At 34.8% G+C, this 14978-nt stretch overlaps 1 protein-coding gene across 7 annotated transcripts in view; it reads right to left on the reverse strand.

Annotated features, from left to right (window-relative positions):
- Positions 1-274: 274 nt before the first annotated feature.
- Positions 275-14978, reverse strand: part of LOC139695589 (uncharacterized) — a 44608-nt gene continuing 29904 nt past the window's right edge. For 3 of the 7 annotated variants that reach the window (XM_071594383.1, XM_071594381.1, XM_071594382.1), the window contains exons 13-16: positions 10461-10606; positions 9330-9512; positions 8892-9001; positions 276-6181 (exon numbers count right to left, since the gene is read on the reverse strand). In XM_071594383.1, coding sequence (XP_071450484.1) covers positions 6142-6181; positions 8892-9001; positions 9330-9512; positions 10461-10606 — 479 coding nt within the window. In that variant the 3' untranslated portion in view covers positions 276-6141. Of the gene's footprint in view, positions 6182-8891; positions 9002-9329; positions 9513-10460; positions 10607-14978 lie in introns of those variants that run through there. The other 4 variants (XR_011702330.1, XM_071594385.1, XM_071594384.1 and 1 more) reach the window with 3 other exon arrangements.

The following is a 14978-nucleotide window of genomic DNA, read 5'->3' on the forward strand; positions in this document are numbered from 1 at the left end:
GTCGCTTGGATCATGTATATAAAATTCGGGAAATAGATGCCAGGACTAGCCGACTCAAGGACTCCTTCTTCCCACGGACAATACGGGATAGCAACTGTAGGGTTATAGATAGTAAAAATTCCACTTGCCACCCTCAGTGTCTAAAAAATGATTAGTTCTACTTAAATGCATGCTCCTCCGCTAACCTTATGTGTTTTGTTGTAATAACCCATTCTTTCCGCATGACATCATTCGTGTTCTGTTCATCTGTTTTTAAGTTTCCCTTTCAGTCCCTCTTCCCTCCCGGCGGGGGGAAATTCCTGCTACCTGCAACGTTGGGTCGCATTCCCTTCCTTTTACTGTCTCTTTGGGGGGTGGAGTGTTTTGTGGTGCATTTTCATGTGGTAGTGATGTTTCACATTCTTGCTTGTTGTGTCCTGGCTTGCGCGTTGTAGGATGGCTTTCCTGCTGTATCCTGGGGTGCAGTTTTTTGTTGTTTTGCGGTGTATGTGTTTGCATGAGTATTGGATGGAGGGAGTTTTGCATGAGTGTGTGCGCTGCTGGGGTGTAATTTTCCGTGTTGTTTTTTGCATGTGGTATTTTTCGTTTTTACGGTTGGTGACCTAACACCCCCCGCCACATGCCCTTGCGGCGGCTTGCGGGGTATTATGTAGATGTAGATGTAGATGAAGTAAGGGGACGTCCAGCAAGTAGTTAACACTTTTCAAGTGCATTGAAAGTGGGAAATGACTACAAAAAGAAAAAGTATGTACCATTGGTAAAACAGAGCTGTTTGCACACAGGTCAAGCAGCAAAAAGTTTTGCAGAATAATTAGGAGAGAGGGTGCAAAAGAGTTTGTGGAAGTCATCAACAATACATGAAACTCTATCATGTTCATTCTTGATTGTGACAATGCGCTCCAGGGTATTGAAAAGAAAGTTGATGAAAGAATCAGCCAATCCAAATCTTGACACTGAGCTGCTCTCATGATTCAAACAAAAGAAATTCCTCTGTCAAGACCAATCCAGCGAGAGAGAGTCAAGCTTTTCATTGATTCTTTGGTGGATGAAGGTGAATTTTGTGTGCTTCTACACTTCTTTCTATTGGAAGTGAAACAAAGATGGTGTCAACTATTGCCTGTGAGCTTGTAAGGTGATGATTCTAGAGCCAATATTGGTGACAGGATTGATCTTCACATTGCAACTTCCACTGGAAGCATCTACCATAATGCTCACTTTTTGTGGAAAATGAAAAATAAGCTCCCAGGCATAAGACTTGGAGAGGGAGGGAGAGATTCTTTTGCTGTGGTTATGCATGATGGGGAGACGTGCTCCTTCCAAGGACCGATGATGACTAATATACCAATTCACTACCATTGTGCACCTGGAAGCACTTGGATGAATCTGGAAACTTATTATGACAGGTTTAAGACAAAAACTGCTCCCACAGTCAGTAAATGCATTCACGAAGAACTCGGTAGGTGAGAAGTGCTAAAGATGCCTGTGGTCGAGAGTGAAAACATTGTCTCCATTGGAAGAGTATGCCACTTATTGATGGTGTATTTAATGTTTCAAAGGTGCAGGGAATAGTGGAGGATAAGCCTGGAAGAAATGTTGGAATGAAATCACAATTGGATGTGAAGTGATAAGAGGTTTTCATGGATACAAGAACCTCAATGGAAGTTTGGATGGTATGGATGGATTTGGATCAACCAAATGTGGATACACAGACCAAGGATTCCACCTGGGTCCTTTTCTGTCATAAAATTTTAAGGCAAATAGGATCAACTCATTGGTGGCTGGCAGTACATTATCAGCGAGTTGATTTATTTTGATGTGGCATGGCAGGGGAGGGAGCCTCATCGAAAGACTATCCATGTTTTTTTTACATAATTGTGCACCCTTGGCCAGTCACTGGAACAGATAATTGAGTTTACTGTAATTCAATTTGCAGGGAAAAGAAAACATCCAATTTAAGTAATTTTAGTTGAAAGATTAAATAGACATTTAAAAATGGAATGCAGTCTTGCTAAATCCAAAAGAAGTTCTAAATTTCAATCTCATGAGTAATGAAACAACAACCTATAGGACATGTGTCCGGTGTTTGTGCCTGCCCACTGGTGCAAAATGTTTGCCCTGGTGTGGATGTGGAGTCTCAGCACATACATGCACATGTGTGAAATTATCCAATATTAGATCAATCCAATTATGAGACTGCATACAATGGGAATGATTTCGTAGGACAAAAACTAAGGCATTGAATTTCATTTAGATTTTGAAATGATGTGAAATGAAAACAGCTGATTTAAAAATGCATATCTTGTCATACTATGAACCAAGGAGTACATTTACAAGACGAAATACACCCAGGTTTATTTCGCTTTGTAAATATACCCCATAATACTACCTCCTGTAGTTTGCAATAAATTCCCAAAAAAGAAAAAACAAAATATCACTAACAGGCATTTGTATCCTATCATGATAATTTTTGGAAATTACTGCCAGTTTGCAAAACCACTAAATTTTCAATGCCTTGGCAGATTTCTAATTAGTTGTTCACTAAAATAAATTGATTTTATCTAGTATATAAATTGAATGATATTGCTTAGAAAACATTATGCATATGAAATAAAAAATATTGATGCAGACCGAAATCAGATATGCATATATGATAGGAACAGTTGAAAGGTTAACTCTCCAGTACACCAATGAATTTCTCAAGTCAATCATTTTTAATTTGATAAATGGGAAAAAATAACAATTTTAATGATTATTGAAAAGTAATTTAACATCACTTCACCCATAAAACCATATGTTCAATGTGCAAGTTCAATCAATTGGCCACTAACACTAAAGATGTGTGTGAGGATTGAATAATCTTTCTCAGAAAAATCACAATGATTTTTCTCAAATTGAATGATCAGCAATAGATATTATTATGCATATAGCAAGCAACTATAAAAGGTGGTGAACTTTCCCTGAGGACTCTGAGCTGGCATACGTTTGACCCATCACAGCAGTTATCTCTCAAATTAGAGATCGGGAGCCAACGGAGGAAAAAATTATTCAACCACAAAATCTTGCTTTTATACAGCAGTTTATGTAATCTGAAATTTGGAATTGCTTGTGAAGTGAAAGTACAAAATTAAAATTCATCCACCAGAATAAGTGAGCCCAAATCAGCTGGACGAAATGTCAGACGAGCTAAACCCATTTTTGACATCTTTATTAATCAATTCTCATTAGATCACTGCAAAACTGTCTCAAACATTTAATTTATCTGGAATCAAATCGCCTTTGAAGCTCTGTACACACACATTGTTCTCTGTTGTCTAATGAGAGAGAGACAACCACCGATAGATATTGGCATGTCTCCTAACCATTCTAGTGACGGGATCTCTATATTTGCTGCACTTTAGATAATTGGTGTTGGGACCTCTCTCTCATGAGTACCTGACAACAACTGAGAGACTAAGAGACCATAAAATCAAGGATAGAGAAAACATAGTAATTCCATTCTCCAAAAGAGTAAATACTGAAAATGAAGACAGAAACAGAAGGTCAAAATTTATCTGAATCTAGAACCATTACCAATGAAAGTAAAATGCTACAAAATCTAGTTTTTGAAATAGCATATGCAATATGTTAATGATAGCATACACTAATATGAGATTTTCATCCTGAGTATATGTATTTTGACATTTTTAAGATTCAAAAATAAACATTGTACAGCCATCAACCACTAAATTTCCAAAACCACACAATGGTGCTTTGCCCACACCAAGTGTCAAAAGATCAAAAAGATCGCCTTACCCATCATAAATAATTATTATCAAAATTATGTCAAAAGCCAATTGCAAAAAGATTAAACTCAGATCCATTCAACAACACAACGTGTGGAGAAACTTCCAGTCAGGAATTTTGAGATAGAACTCAAACAGAACAGCTAACAAAAACTTGGGGAAGATAATGAAAATACACCAATTCATAGAGAGCAAGTAAGTTAGAATATAGTAGTAGAATATAAGAAAGTATTACAATTTAATTTCAACTTTCAATTCCACAAAACTTGGCATTGTTAATTGATACGAGGATTGTTGTGGGACCAAAACAAATAGGTAATTCTTATATTAATGATATCTTGCAAATACAACATGTGATATTTATTGATAGGGTTGCTAATAACTTTACAAAATATTATAATACCAATGAAGTCCACATGTGACTAAACTGTAAGTTCAGTGTCCTTCTCTGATTTCCTCAGTAACTGGGAATTAAAGGAAACTATCTTCTAAAACACGTTTCCCTATTGCACATTAACAGTAACTTGATATAAAAAGTTAAAAATTTTGCATAACATTCAACACACATAATTGTATTGAATACTTGCACACTAAAATTTTTCCACCATAATATTCTTAAAATGTTCAATTCAACTTTTAATTTCAACTCCAATAATCAACCCAGAGGTTGCTTTGGAGTGTAGGGTTGAGCGTCCTCCCCCAAAAGTGAGCCCTTGTATGGGATGTGTGAAATTTATACATCAACAGGGTGCGAGTTAAAGAGGGCATGGACACAGTTTTTTTCCCTGTGCCAGGTTCCCAAGGGATATCTGATACCCAGAAAATCACCCAGCTTCTGTTTCGCTTAGATATCACCAAGACGTGACACCAGAACCCTTCATTCTATAACCAAACATTTCACGTTCAGGGCTACTTTTAAAATTCATTGTTAAATTACTCTTTGGTTAGCTTCCTGGAAGAACAAATGCCCCAATTTGTCAGCTACACTATCCTCATTTGAATTTGACACGATGGAGCAATTTTTGGGCTTATGTAGCCAGCGGCAAGGAGTATATTACAAAAGGGTGATACAACATAAGTATTAAATATCCTCCCATTAAATGGTGTAGAGCATGTATGGGATGAGAGAAATCACATAGAGAGTTAATAAATATCTGTATAAAACATTTAGAGTACAGACATTTACAATGCGAAGAGATGCACAGCCCCTTTCAATACTACTCATCATAGTTTATATAATAACATTCACGTTTGATGCTAAATACTAGAATATTAACAGGAAAAAATAATAAGTAAAATATAATATAAAATACATTATTTAAAATAGGGCACTGCCCAGAATTTGTAGCATGGTATTGAAATCTGGCTCCTAATTTAGTGAAAAAAGGAATCATAAAATTTTTTATGTAATCACATACTTCGGTTGCAACCATGCTTACCCTTTTTTGAGATCTCTATTAATAGCACATCCTTTGTAGCATCCTGAATATTTAAAAAATAAATATTTTTACACATTTTGATTTTCCAAAATTTGCCAAATTTATGGAAATACATGCATGCTGCATAATATCCCCTTTTTAAAAGCTTTGATTGTAGTAAAAACATTGGTAATTGTTTCAAATTTCTCCTTAATACCAACAAAATATCCTTAACAGTGCAATAATCTATAACAGCTTTGGCTTACATTTATTCCTAAAAATATCCTTAAAAGGAGTATAGCTGTACCATTCATTGCCAATTACTATCAATATGATTTCATATTTTAATCACAGATAATTCAAATCACACAAATTAATAGAATTACTAGACGTTTCATTCATAAGAGAGAGAGAAAATTCACAGAGTAGTAAACATGTTCGGCTCATCATGGTTACCTTGCAGGTCCTTCAAAAACTTCTAAAAGCACAAAAAATACCATTGGACGAAAATGGCTTACAGTTGCCTGTTTGAAAAAGATAGTCAAATCATTTGCCAACACTCAATGGGTGTCAAAGAGTTAAAATAAACATCCTTTTACACTATCAAATTTAAATAGAACCATTGGTATGAAGAGGTTTCACTGCTTATATGTTAATAAAAGCATTACTAAAAATCCATAAATAGAGAATCACAAATTACAACAGTTTTGGGAAAACATTTTATAATAAAACATATGTGCAATCTTCTTCAACAACATTCAGAGACAATAAAACTGGAAGACAAAGCTGTTACTTAAAAATTTGATCTTCAGAAAAAAATCATTCAAAAGAGGCCTATGTGATTGGTTAAGATTTAAATTACTTGAGTATACAAGTAATCAAAGAAGATTGTAGCAAATAATGCACAATGCATTTTAGCAGAGGGTGAATAAGTGATGGGCTCACTTCAATACTGTTGCTTCTTGCATAGCAGTAATCCACCTTGAATACACAAACATGAAATCATATAAGAAAAATTAAAGATTTCCTTTCAATTAATACAACAAATGTACATTAGCAATGGCTCTTCACACTGCTAAATTGTCCATGAACAACTCAAGATACTCATGTGTGTATGTGTGTGTGTGTGTGTGGCATTTGTAGGACATAGTATTGCAATTTGTCAGCAATGACAGCACAAGTAAAAATAATTATTTTGTCAGAAGGGGTAGGAACTCATGAGAGGTTGAATATATCCTGTTAGCTATATATTGCCCATTTACTTTATAAGAATAGCAATGGGCAGAACCATTTCTCAGGATGCAACAAGCTATTATAACATCCTAAATCTTCCTTGCGCCACAGCAAAAAGGACAGAAATTCATGGAGTGGTCATATTTGATTTTTATTTGTTTTTTTTTTTAAGATTACTGCAGAATTTTTGGGGAGTGATAATATTTTAAGCTTGCATAACATTTTGTCATTATGTTTCCATTTTCACTGCAAAACATCAATTTTACCCCCAAGGAATACATTTTTTCCCTTGATATACAACAATTCCTTCAAGTCCCTCAAACTTTTGAATCCTTGTCATTTAATCTTAGTCTGCTATTTACAATTCTAAATTTGGAGATATTTCTCAATTTATGGCAGTTGACGAGAAGCAACCTGGTATGGTCAACTCATAGCCAAGGACAAGACTGTGCCTGTTTATTTTTCTATACCTTATGACTGACGAGGAAAGTGCAGGCATTTGCTGTTTGATTCACACCTTTTTTGATTTGGTGTACTCCTTGCAATGATCCCTCTACTTTCACAATGATTTCTCCCTGGCTAACTTACTGAAAAGTGAGCCCTTTTCTGTGTCACAATGTGTTTCTCCCAGCTAAATGAAGTGCACTATCAAAGGCTTCCTCTGCCCACCCATAATGACATGTGAGTGCATCCTATGCATCCTCTACATCCTTGCCATTGAGGTCTCTAAACCCCTCAATGTATTTTGTGGAGACACAAAGCAACTATCAACTCTGATGTACTTTTTTCATTACCTATTTATATTCTCATATCCAATCTTATTCTTTTCACTCGCTCCTACCATGTCATTGCCAGGTCTTCATGCTTTGGTGGGTGCCATAAACAATATTCATATTTAATGGTTTGATGTCGAAATTATTTTGGGAACTACATCTCAGATTCCGTTCATAATGGAAATTCCACAAATAATGGAAATGTTTCTTTCCGCTTTCCTCCCAGAGGCAGAGACATGAGAAGCACATCCACAAATGTTTTGCCCCGACTTTAAGCCCAGATTCCACAGACATAGTGCACTGTTTTCCGGGAAACTTTCATTGGGCAGGCCAAACTCATCATTCTGCAGACATCAAAATCCACCAAAAACGTATTTAAAATACATACATGCCAGCCAACATTTAGATATGGAATTCATATTTGTTCGCCTAATTAGATATGCTCAATGTGAACCTACTCATGGTTTTGGTCTGGACGAGCTGCTAGTCAACAGGTGCAGCATCAACTGCTACCCTCAACTATTTCTTCACGGAACTTTTCCTTTGTGATTAGCAGTGATAGAATGACTGATTTTGCAAGGATAAACAAGAGATGAAGAGCACAAAGAATAACAGGATGCTTGGCAACCCTAAAAATAAAATGGCACCATGATGTAATGTACTTGGCATATACTCTTTGAAGTTAGAATGAAAGATTAAACACTGAAACCAACATGAAAAGTTTTCACTGACCAACCTACGTTTCAGTGCATGGTATTATTTTCAAAGTCTGATTATGATTACAAATTCCAAACACTGTCATAGGAGGGAAGGTCAGAGGGGAAGCCAGGAAGAAGGGGAGTCCTATAGCAAGTATAATGGAAGCGATGAATGAGCATATTTGATACAATACAGCTCATTCAATTAAAACTTTGTTCTATTTTAATAAAGATTTACAAAGTATTTAATTTTTATAATCATGGGAGAATTCAACAAGTATTGCCTAAAATGTGTTTCTGCAGTTCAACAGGCTCATTAAGATGTCTGAAAATGTAATCTACCATTGAACCTGGAATATCTTTTCATAATAACAAAACAATTAAAATTTTACGTGAATAATACATCAATCTTGTTCATTTATAATGTTAATAACTAATACAAATAAATACTATTGCCACAATGAGTTTTTAGTAATATAGAATAAATATGAAGATTGATTTGTTGAGATTTAATGACAGCAGTCAATTGGTGCTTTTAGATATATCAACAAATATTCTATCGACTAATACATCAAGAGAATGTTGATTTCAAATGTGTATGTAAGACTAGAATAAAATAAAAGTCATTAAATATCAAAGATCTCCAAGCATTGGCTAAGGGACAAAAAATACTAGAATTCCAAAGGCAGTGAAAAAAATCACTCTGGCACTTCAAGTGTTAACCCTAGTCTAGTCCACGATATTTACACTATGCGAGCTAAGAGAGTACCAAAATATGTGGTAAGCAATAGTTAAGATGGATATTCCTCAGCCATTAGAATAAGGAGAAAAGAATAAAATTGGAGAGAAAATCAATTATGCTGTCAGCTGACGAACCTCCATTGAATTGTCATTTTTTATTATATAAAGGACACAAATATAGTTGAGTTACTTTGACACAAAAAAGGTGACGACATTTAAGCAAGAGAGAGAGCATACTTTACCAACCTTTTTGACGAATGAATGTTGTCAGCTTGGAATTCCAAATACTGCTTTCCCTTATGGGTGAGGCTAAAAGCTAAACCATTTTCACTTTCCTCTTGTTTCACATTTTCCACCTGGAATGTTATTTCACAAAAACGAATGCTATAAATAAATTTATAAACCAAAAAAATCACTTATTTAAATTCTTAAAAAACCTTAATACTTATGGATAAAAATTTATTCATTAAGTCTGTTTAGGTTTTTTTCTAAACCTTGTCATGGAAAATTAAGAGGTAATAAATTAGCATAAGAGAAACAATACATTGTCACTTACTAAAGGAAAAAGAGTAATAGGAAATATTTCAAGCATGCCAGTTGCTTAGACATTGAACTCTCTGAAAACTGTCTGAGTTTATCCTATGAAACTCATGTTAAGATAATTTTTAAACATAAGTAACCCACCTCGCATGGAATAAGCACTTGGTATCCAAGAATGGGAATGCTTTCCAATGCCACTACATCTTCAGAAGCTTTGTAAACATATAGAACTTGATCTTTAAGAACAAACCACATTTTTTTCCAAGATTTTCGACATCTGTACTGCAGCCATCCTGACATCTGGGAACCTGTATCATTTGCACAAACCTAGAAAAGGAATAAATTAAACTGCGGTCAGAGGTTATGATGCATAAATGAATAAAAAAGACAATGTTCAGTTCTGCAAAAGTTGCAATTCCACCTTCACGTACAGTATGCACTGTTATACTCCAGGAACATTGATTTTCAGGCAAAATGTTCATCTTGAAATGATGTATTCATTTGCATAAATTTTTAAATGAACACAAGTATAGCAAACCGAAAAAAAACCTTTCAAAGCAAAAGGTTATTAATGTTTTCATTTTAGCACAACTTAAGATACATCACCAAATCTTAATGCTTGTTTATATTTGCCTTAAATGTCAATATTTCTTACAATTCCAAGCCAATTTCTATGCAAGAGTGTTAAAATAAAGGCTATGATTTAGAACATAATAACCAGTGCTTCTACATGTGACAAAATATTTGCATTTTACAATATCTTCAAATCAGTGACAGTCAAACTGTAAATATAATTTCTCTTGGAGCCAAAACACTATTTTAAAAGGAAATCTAAGAAAGCATTCACAAAAGGCCTTAAAAGGGACTAAAGGGTTAGAATAAAATACTAAAGAACCCCCAGCAGACCCACGCCTTAGAAAATAAAAGCTTGTTAATTCAATTTTAGCAAACATTTTTAACAATTTGATGATAGGAAAATATAAGTTTTCAACTTTAAGTTTCCAATCCGGAGAGAAATGGGATTCTTTCAAAGTCACTTCAGGCATTACAAATAAAAATTTAAACCAGCATAAACAAAAATTCATTCAAAAAACTCCACATCTTAGCCACCGACATTTTAGTGCATGTAGGCAAATTAGCTACAGGGCAATTTTTAAAGGAGAAAGTATAAAGCTATCCTCAAAGGTCCATTTCCGCCTTAAAAATAAGTTACTGCAGAAGAACTTAGAACACAATAAGGTTATGATAACAATGGTTCTTCTCCATGTGTCCTACCTCTTTCAGACGCTGTGGCACATATTTTATTTTTTTACCCGCAGCAGGCTGCCCAAGCTTTTTAAATGAGGCTCTGATGTTCCCATATGTGGCGCCAGCAAGGCCAAACTCACGTTCAAAGGCTTCTTGTGTGCTCTTCTCAAAATCTTCAAAATGAAAATAATACCAACATTCGAATTGTGAAACACAAAATAACTAACCCATCTTTATGAATTAAGAAATGCATGAAATTAAATCTTCACTTTCTTGGATCACATGAGACATCTTTTCACTCATACTCTATCAAGTGAACAATAGCCTCTAGTCCATATATGGTCAACCCTGAGGCTCTATTGCAGATGAGCTTCCATATTTTCAGCCAGCAGATCAGAGAGGAAGACACATTGCCATACACAATATAAAATGATAGGGTCTGTAGAAGTTCTCAAGTTCTGAACAGTGGCTTCAAAAATACATCTTCTGGGTGACACACCAAACACAGAGAAAACACTCTCCAGTGCCTTGGGTTCCCCAATTTAGAAATTGGCCCTGGAATTCCTTGGAACCATTTCCCACACTTAATGCTGATTGTGGATTTTCTATTATGCCCTAGGTTTAAAGACTACTTCATTGGAAATGCCATCTTCTGGTAAAACTCTGGATCACCTCTAAGAGGATGTGATTAAAAATGCCCAACAACAAGTGAGGTAAATATCATTAGAGGAATACTTCAGGTGAAGAGAATAATTGATCATGCATCACCATCCAAATTCCCCAATTGGCTGTGAAATTACTGGAATTATTCTAAAACATGTTAATTTATAAGCTGGGATATTTAAATGCATATTAGCAGATGACTCTGTTAAAAGTTACTGTCGCGGCATCTCCCGCAGTTTCTTGAAATCTGGGATATTTAATCCTAATTAACCATCAAACCCCATTATGCAATAATTTTCCACACATAATATGCAACCAGTATAATCATGGATGTTACATATGCACCCATGATTCCACAAGATAAAAATAAGAAACTTTTCTTTTCATTCCATTCATGACACCCTGATCATTTTATGTGCAGAGCAATAAGGACATCACACCAGAGCCTTCAGCCATTCCACATCAAAGGTAAAACGATCTCGACAGGGGAGAAAAGTGAATAATGACGAAAATAAAGGTGATAATTTCAGAGGCAAAATATACACAATTGATGAATGCGAAATCAATGGACTTTTTGGGCCACAAGAAAATAACTAACTTTCAATTCAAAGACTTTTACAGACAATTTAAATAATGTGACTACTGTCACTACTGTAATTATGGTGATTATTTAAAATAAAAAAGCATGCAAATTTAAAATTATAAAGGCTTACAATATAAACTTAAAAACATACTTTACTACCCAACAAAAAAATATTAAACTTGTCAAATTATACTGGTGTTATCGTGCACACACCCTATCCTTTTGATGATATTTCAGGACAAAAACATGTATATTATGCATGGAAAATTATGGTACACCCATTCATATTATACAAGGCACCAATTCTTGGAATTTCCAAGGGATATATACCTTACTTACCGAGCAACCCGCACAGCAAGAAATTCGCATGAGCAAATATATTGGTCCCAAAATCAACTGGCTTGATGAGTAACTTTTCACATAAAGGGTGACAAGGAGCGGGCAATTATCGGAGTGATTCCGCGCCTGTTATTTCAGTTTGTGTTTAGCACTCCATCTGCTAGAATCTTTGCATCGCTGAAGATCAAAAATTTTTCCTAACTTGTGTTCAAACATTATTAGTGCTGTTTTTGTGCAAAGTTTAATGATATTTTGGCCATATTTTTAAAATTGAACCCAAATAAAAATGCATAAGAGGAAAGCCACAAGATAAAAGTAAAAAATAACAAGAGGAATGAAAATTCATTGAAAATCAGGAACAAGGTGTGAGTGCAGATGATCTAGTACTCACGCCAACAATAGGTCGACATCAACGATAGGCCTTTCCTTCAAGAATATGGACAAGACTAAGGAGATAGTTGCTTCAAAGAGAGTGACAACAGTATCTACAATGTGGTTACGTATTCTCTATGATGTCGAAAGGTTGCTTCTCATATGCATAAACAAAATACAACCACAATTCTACACCATCAATAAGAATACAATTTTTTAGATGGGAAAAGTGATTTTTGCCGACCCTGTTAATAAGATGTCAGATTATAAATCGCCCAACAAGTAATTAAGGGGAGCCGTGCATGGTTTGAGAAGTCAACGAGAAGAACCACCATCCACGGCATTGTGAGGCACGGTGAAGCAGTAAGCTCAGAGTCAAAGGCAGCATAGAAATTCATCAGTGACTTAAAGAAACTCAAAGATTCTGAGGATTACCTGCCCTTAACATGTTTCTCATTGTGATGACATGGTTCTCTTCAGGAAGAAAATGCATAAGCAAACCTATATTTGTGCACATAACAGTAGGAGAGAATGCAGTGCCTGACCACAAGGAAATGAAGGGCCATCTCACTTTGTTATTTTACAGAAATATGTTTGGCTATTTGAAAATCATACCTCTTCTTGTTTATCAATCAGAAACTCCACGAGCCTTCAAAAAGTATCAAGTCAAAAACAGCAGGCTAAATGAGATGTGGAAATAATGGAACTTTTGCAAACTACCATGCATACAAGGCATTGCTCTATTAAGGTAATGGTGATGCACATCATAAATTTATTTAACGATCATTCTGAGTCCCTTTTTTACAACATTTTGAAGCATCGGCAAAAACAAATGTCTCCAGACAGCTATCTATTAAAAAGGAATTAGATCCATATCATAAATAATTAACAATGTTTTTCATTCTTTTTTTGCTTTTAGAATTTTAGTTTGCATTCCTGGTTGCATCATTACATGATAGCAGAATAGGTGAACGTGATCCACAATCCTAAACAATGGGTACATAATTTTATTTGATTTAACCTTGCGCAAAATTTTGCTCGGCATAGAACGTACTATCATATTATACATTATTTTATAAGCAAAATGCTGTTTCACTAAACGAGTGCTTTTCTTTACGAGACAGATCATGGAACAGACTATACTTGTATTATGAGGTTCCACTGTACATATAACACAGGTCCATTGAAGGCTTTCACAACACTCTCTTCTAACTAAGGCTCATAACCAGAGCAGCATGGAGAGGGGTGAAACAATATTATTAATAATAATAATATGGTCATTTAACATTATGATAGTTCTGCAGCTATGAGATTTTGCTTTGCCACAACACCACATCTTTAATTTTATTTTCTTAAGTTATTTTTTTGCATTATGAAATTGAACTTTTATTCTGAAAAATTACCATTTTTCAAAGAATTTTGAAAAGTTCTTCCTGTGACTCCGGCAGCAGTTGAGAATCCATGAAAATATGGCAGACGCTTCATATATTGTATAAACAATTTGAAAGGTAAATATTCTGTCCTGAGTGTTTGTCTAAAGGGATTGACTGACTCTAGCACAACAGTTAAGGGTGGTCAATGCGAAGTTGGACTCTTCCAATTACTTATTGTACTGTCATCCATCTATCTAACAGTTACATACATATGTAATATATTTAAAAATTTTACAATCCGATAGTCAGATAATTAGATTTTCAATGTTTGCACAAGAAATTCTTCTTTTATGCCAATTCGATCATTACTTCATGAGATATCAAAGTTTTAAGAATAAAATCTACTTTTTTAAAAACTTAAAATGTAAATCTGTCACCCATGACCAAAATAGGAATTTAAACCTATAATGATAAGTTCAAATTTGGCCACAGCTGAAAGAAGATGCTACCAGCTACACAATGGAGTGAATGAGACGGCAGCAGTCAGCACTTTCAAAAAAAAATTGAACATGTTTCCCTTGAAAAAATTCTATCACATGTCAAGGTGCATGATTGCTGTTCAAAACTTATTCTCCTCTATTTAGATCATGCCAAATTTATTTTTTCATACTCTAATTTCAATGTTTAGATCATTAATGTCACGGAGATTGCTTGTACATTCTATACCTATGATTTCATCAATCTACTTTAAGTAATTATGAAACTATAATAACTATCGCATCTAATAGCTGTCATGCATTTTATGGTGTGGTCTTCAAGCAAATAAAAACATCATTAATATTATTAGAACTGGATGTATGCAGACCGGAGTTAAGAGGCATAGTTTAAACTTTTTCATTCTTCTATTCCTTCTTCTTATCAGGGTAAAAGTTAAATGGATATCATTATTTTGACAATGACCAAAATTTAACACATTAAATGAAGAATCATTTTTGGGCTATCATTTGAAGGGAAAATGTGTTCTCATTAGACATTAAATACGGTGCTCGGTACTTAATCCATACGTCTACACAGGCTTCATAAATTCTCTAAGAATGAGATTCTTTAACAAATCACGTGAGACGACAACTAATACATTAAATTTTCCAAAGAAGACAAACCACGGCAAAAGATTTCTAGTTAATTAGCCATGAAAGAGAAGTTCATTAGCTCACC

This window comes from Hetaerina americana, unplaced genomic scaffold (assembly GCF_022747635.1).
Source record: "Hetaerina americana unplaced genomic scaffold, ioHetAmer1.1.p SCAF_60, whole genome shotgun sequence".
NCBI lineage: Eukaryota > Metazoa > Arthropoda > Insecta > Odonata > Calopterygidae > Hetaerina > Hetaerina americana.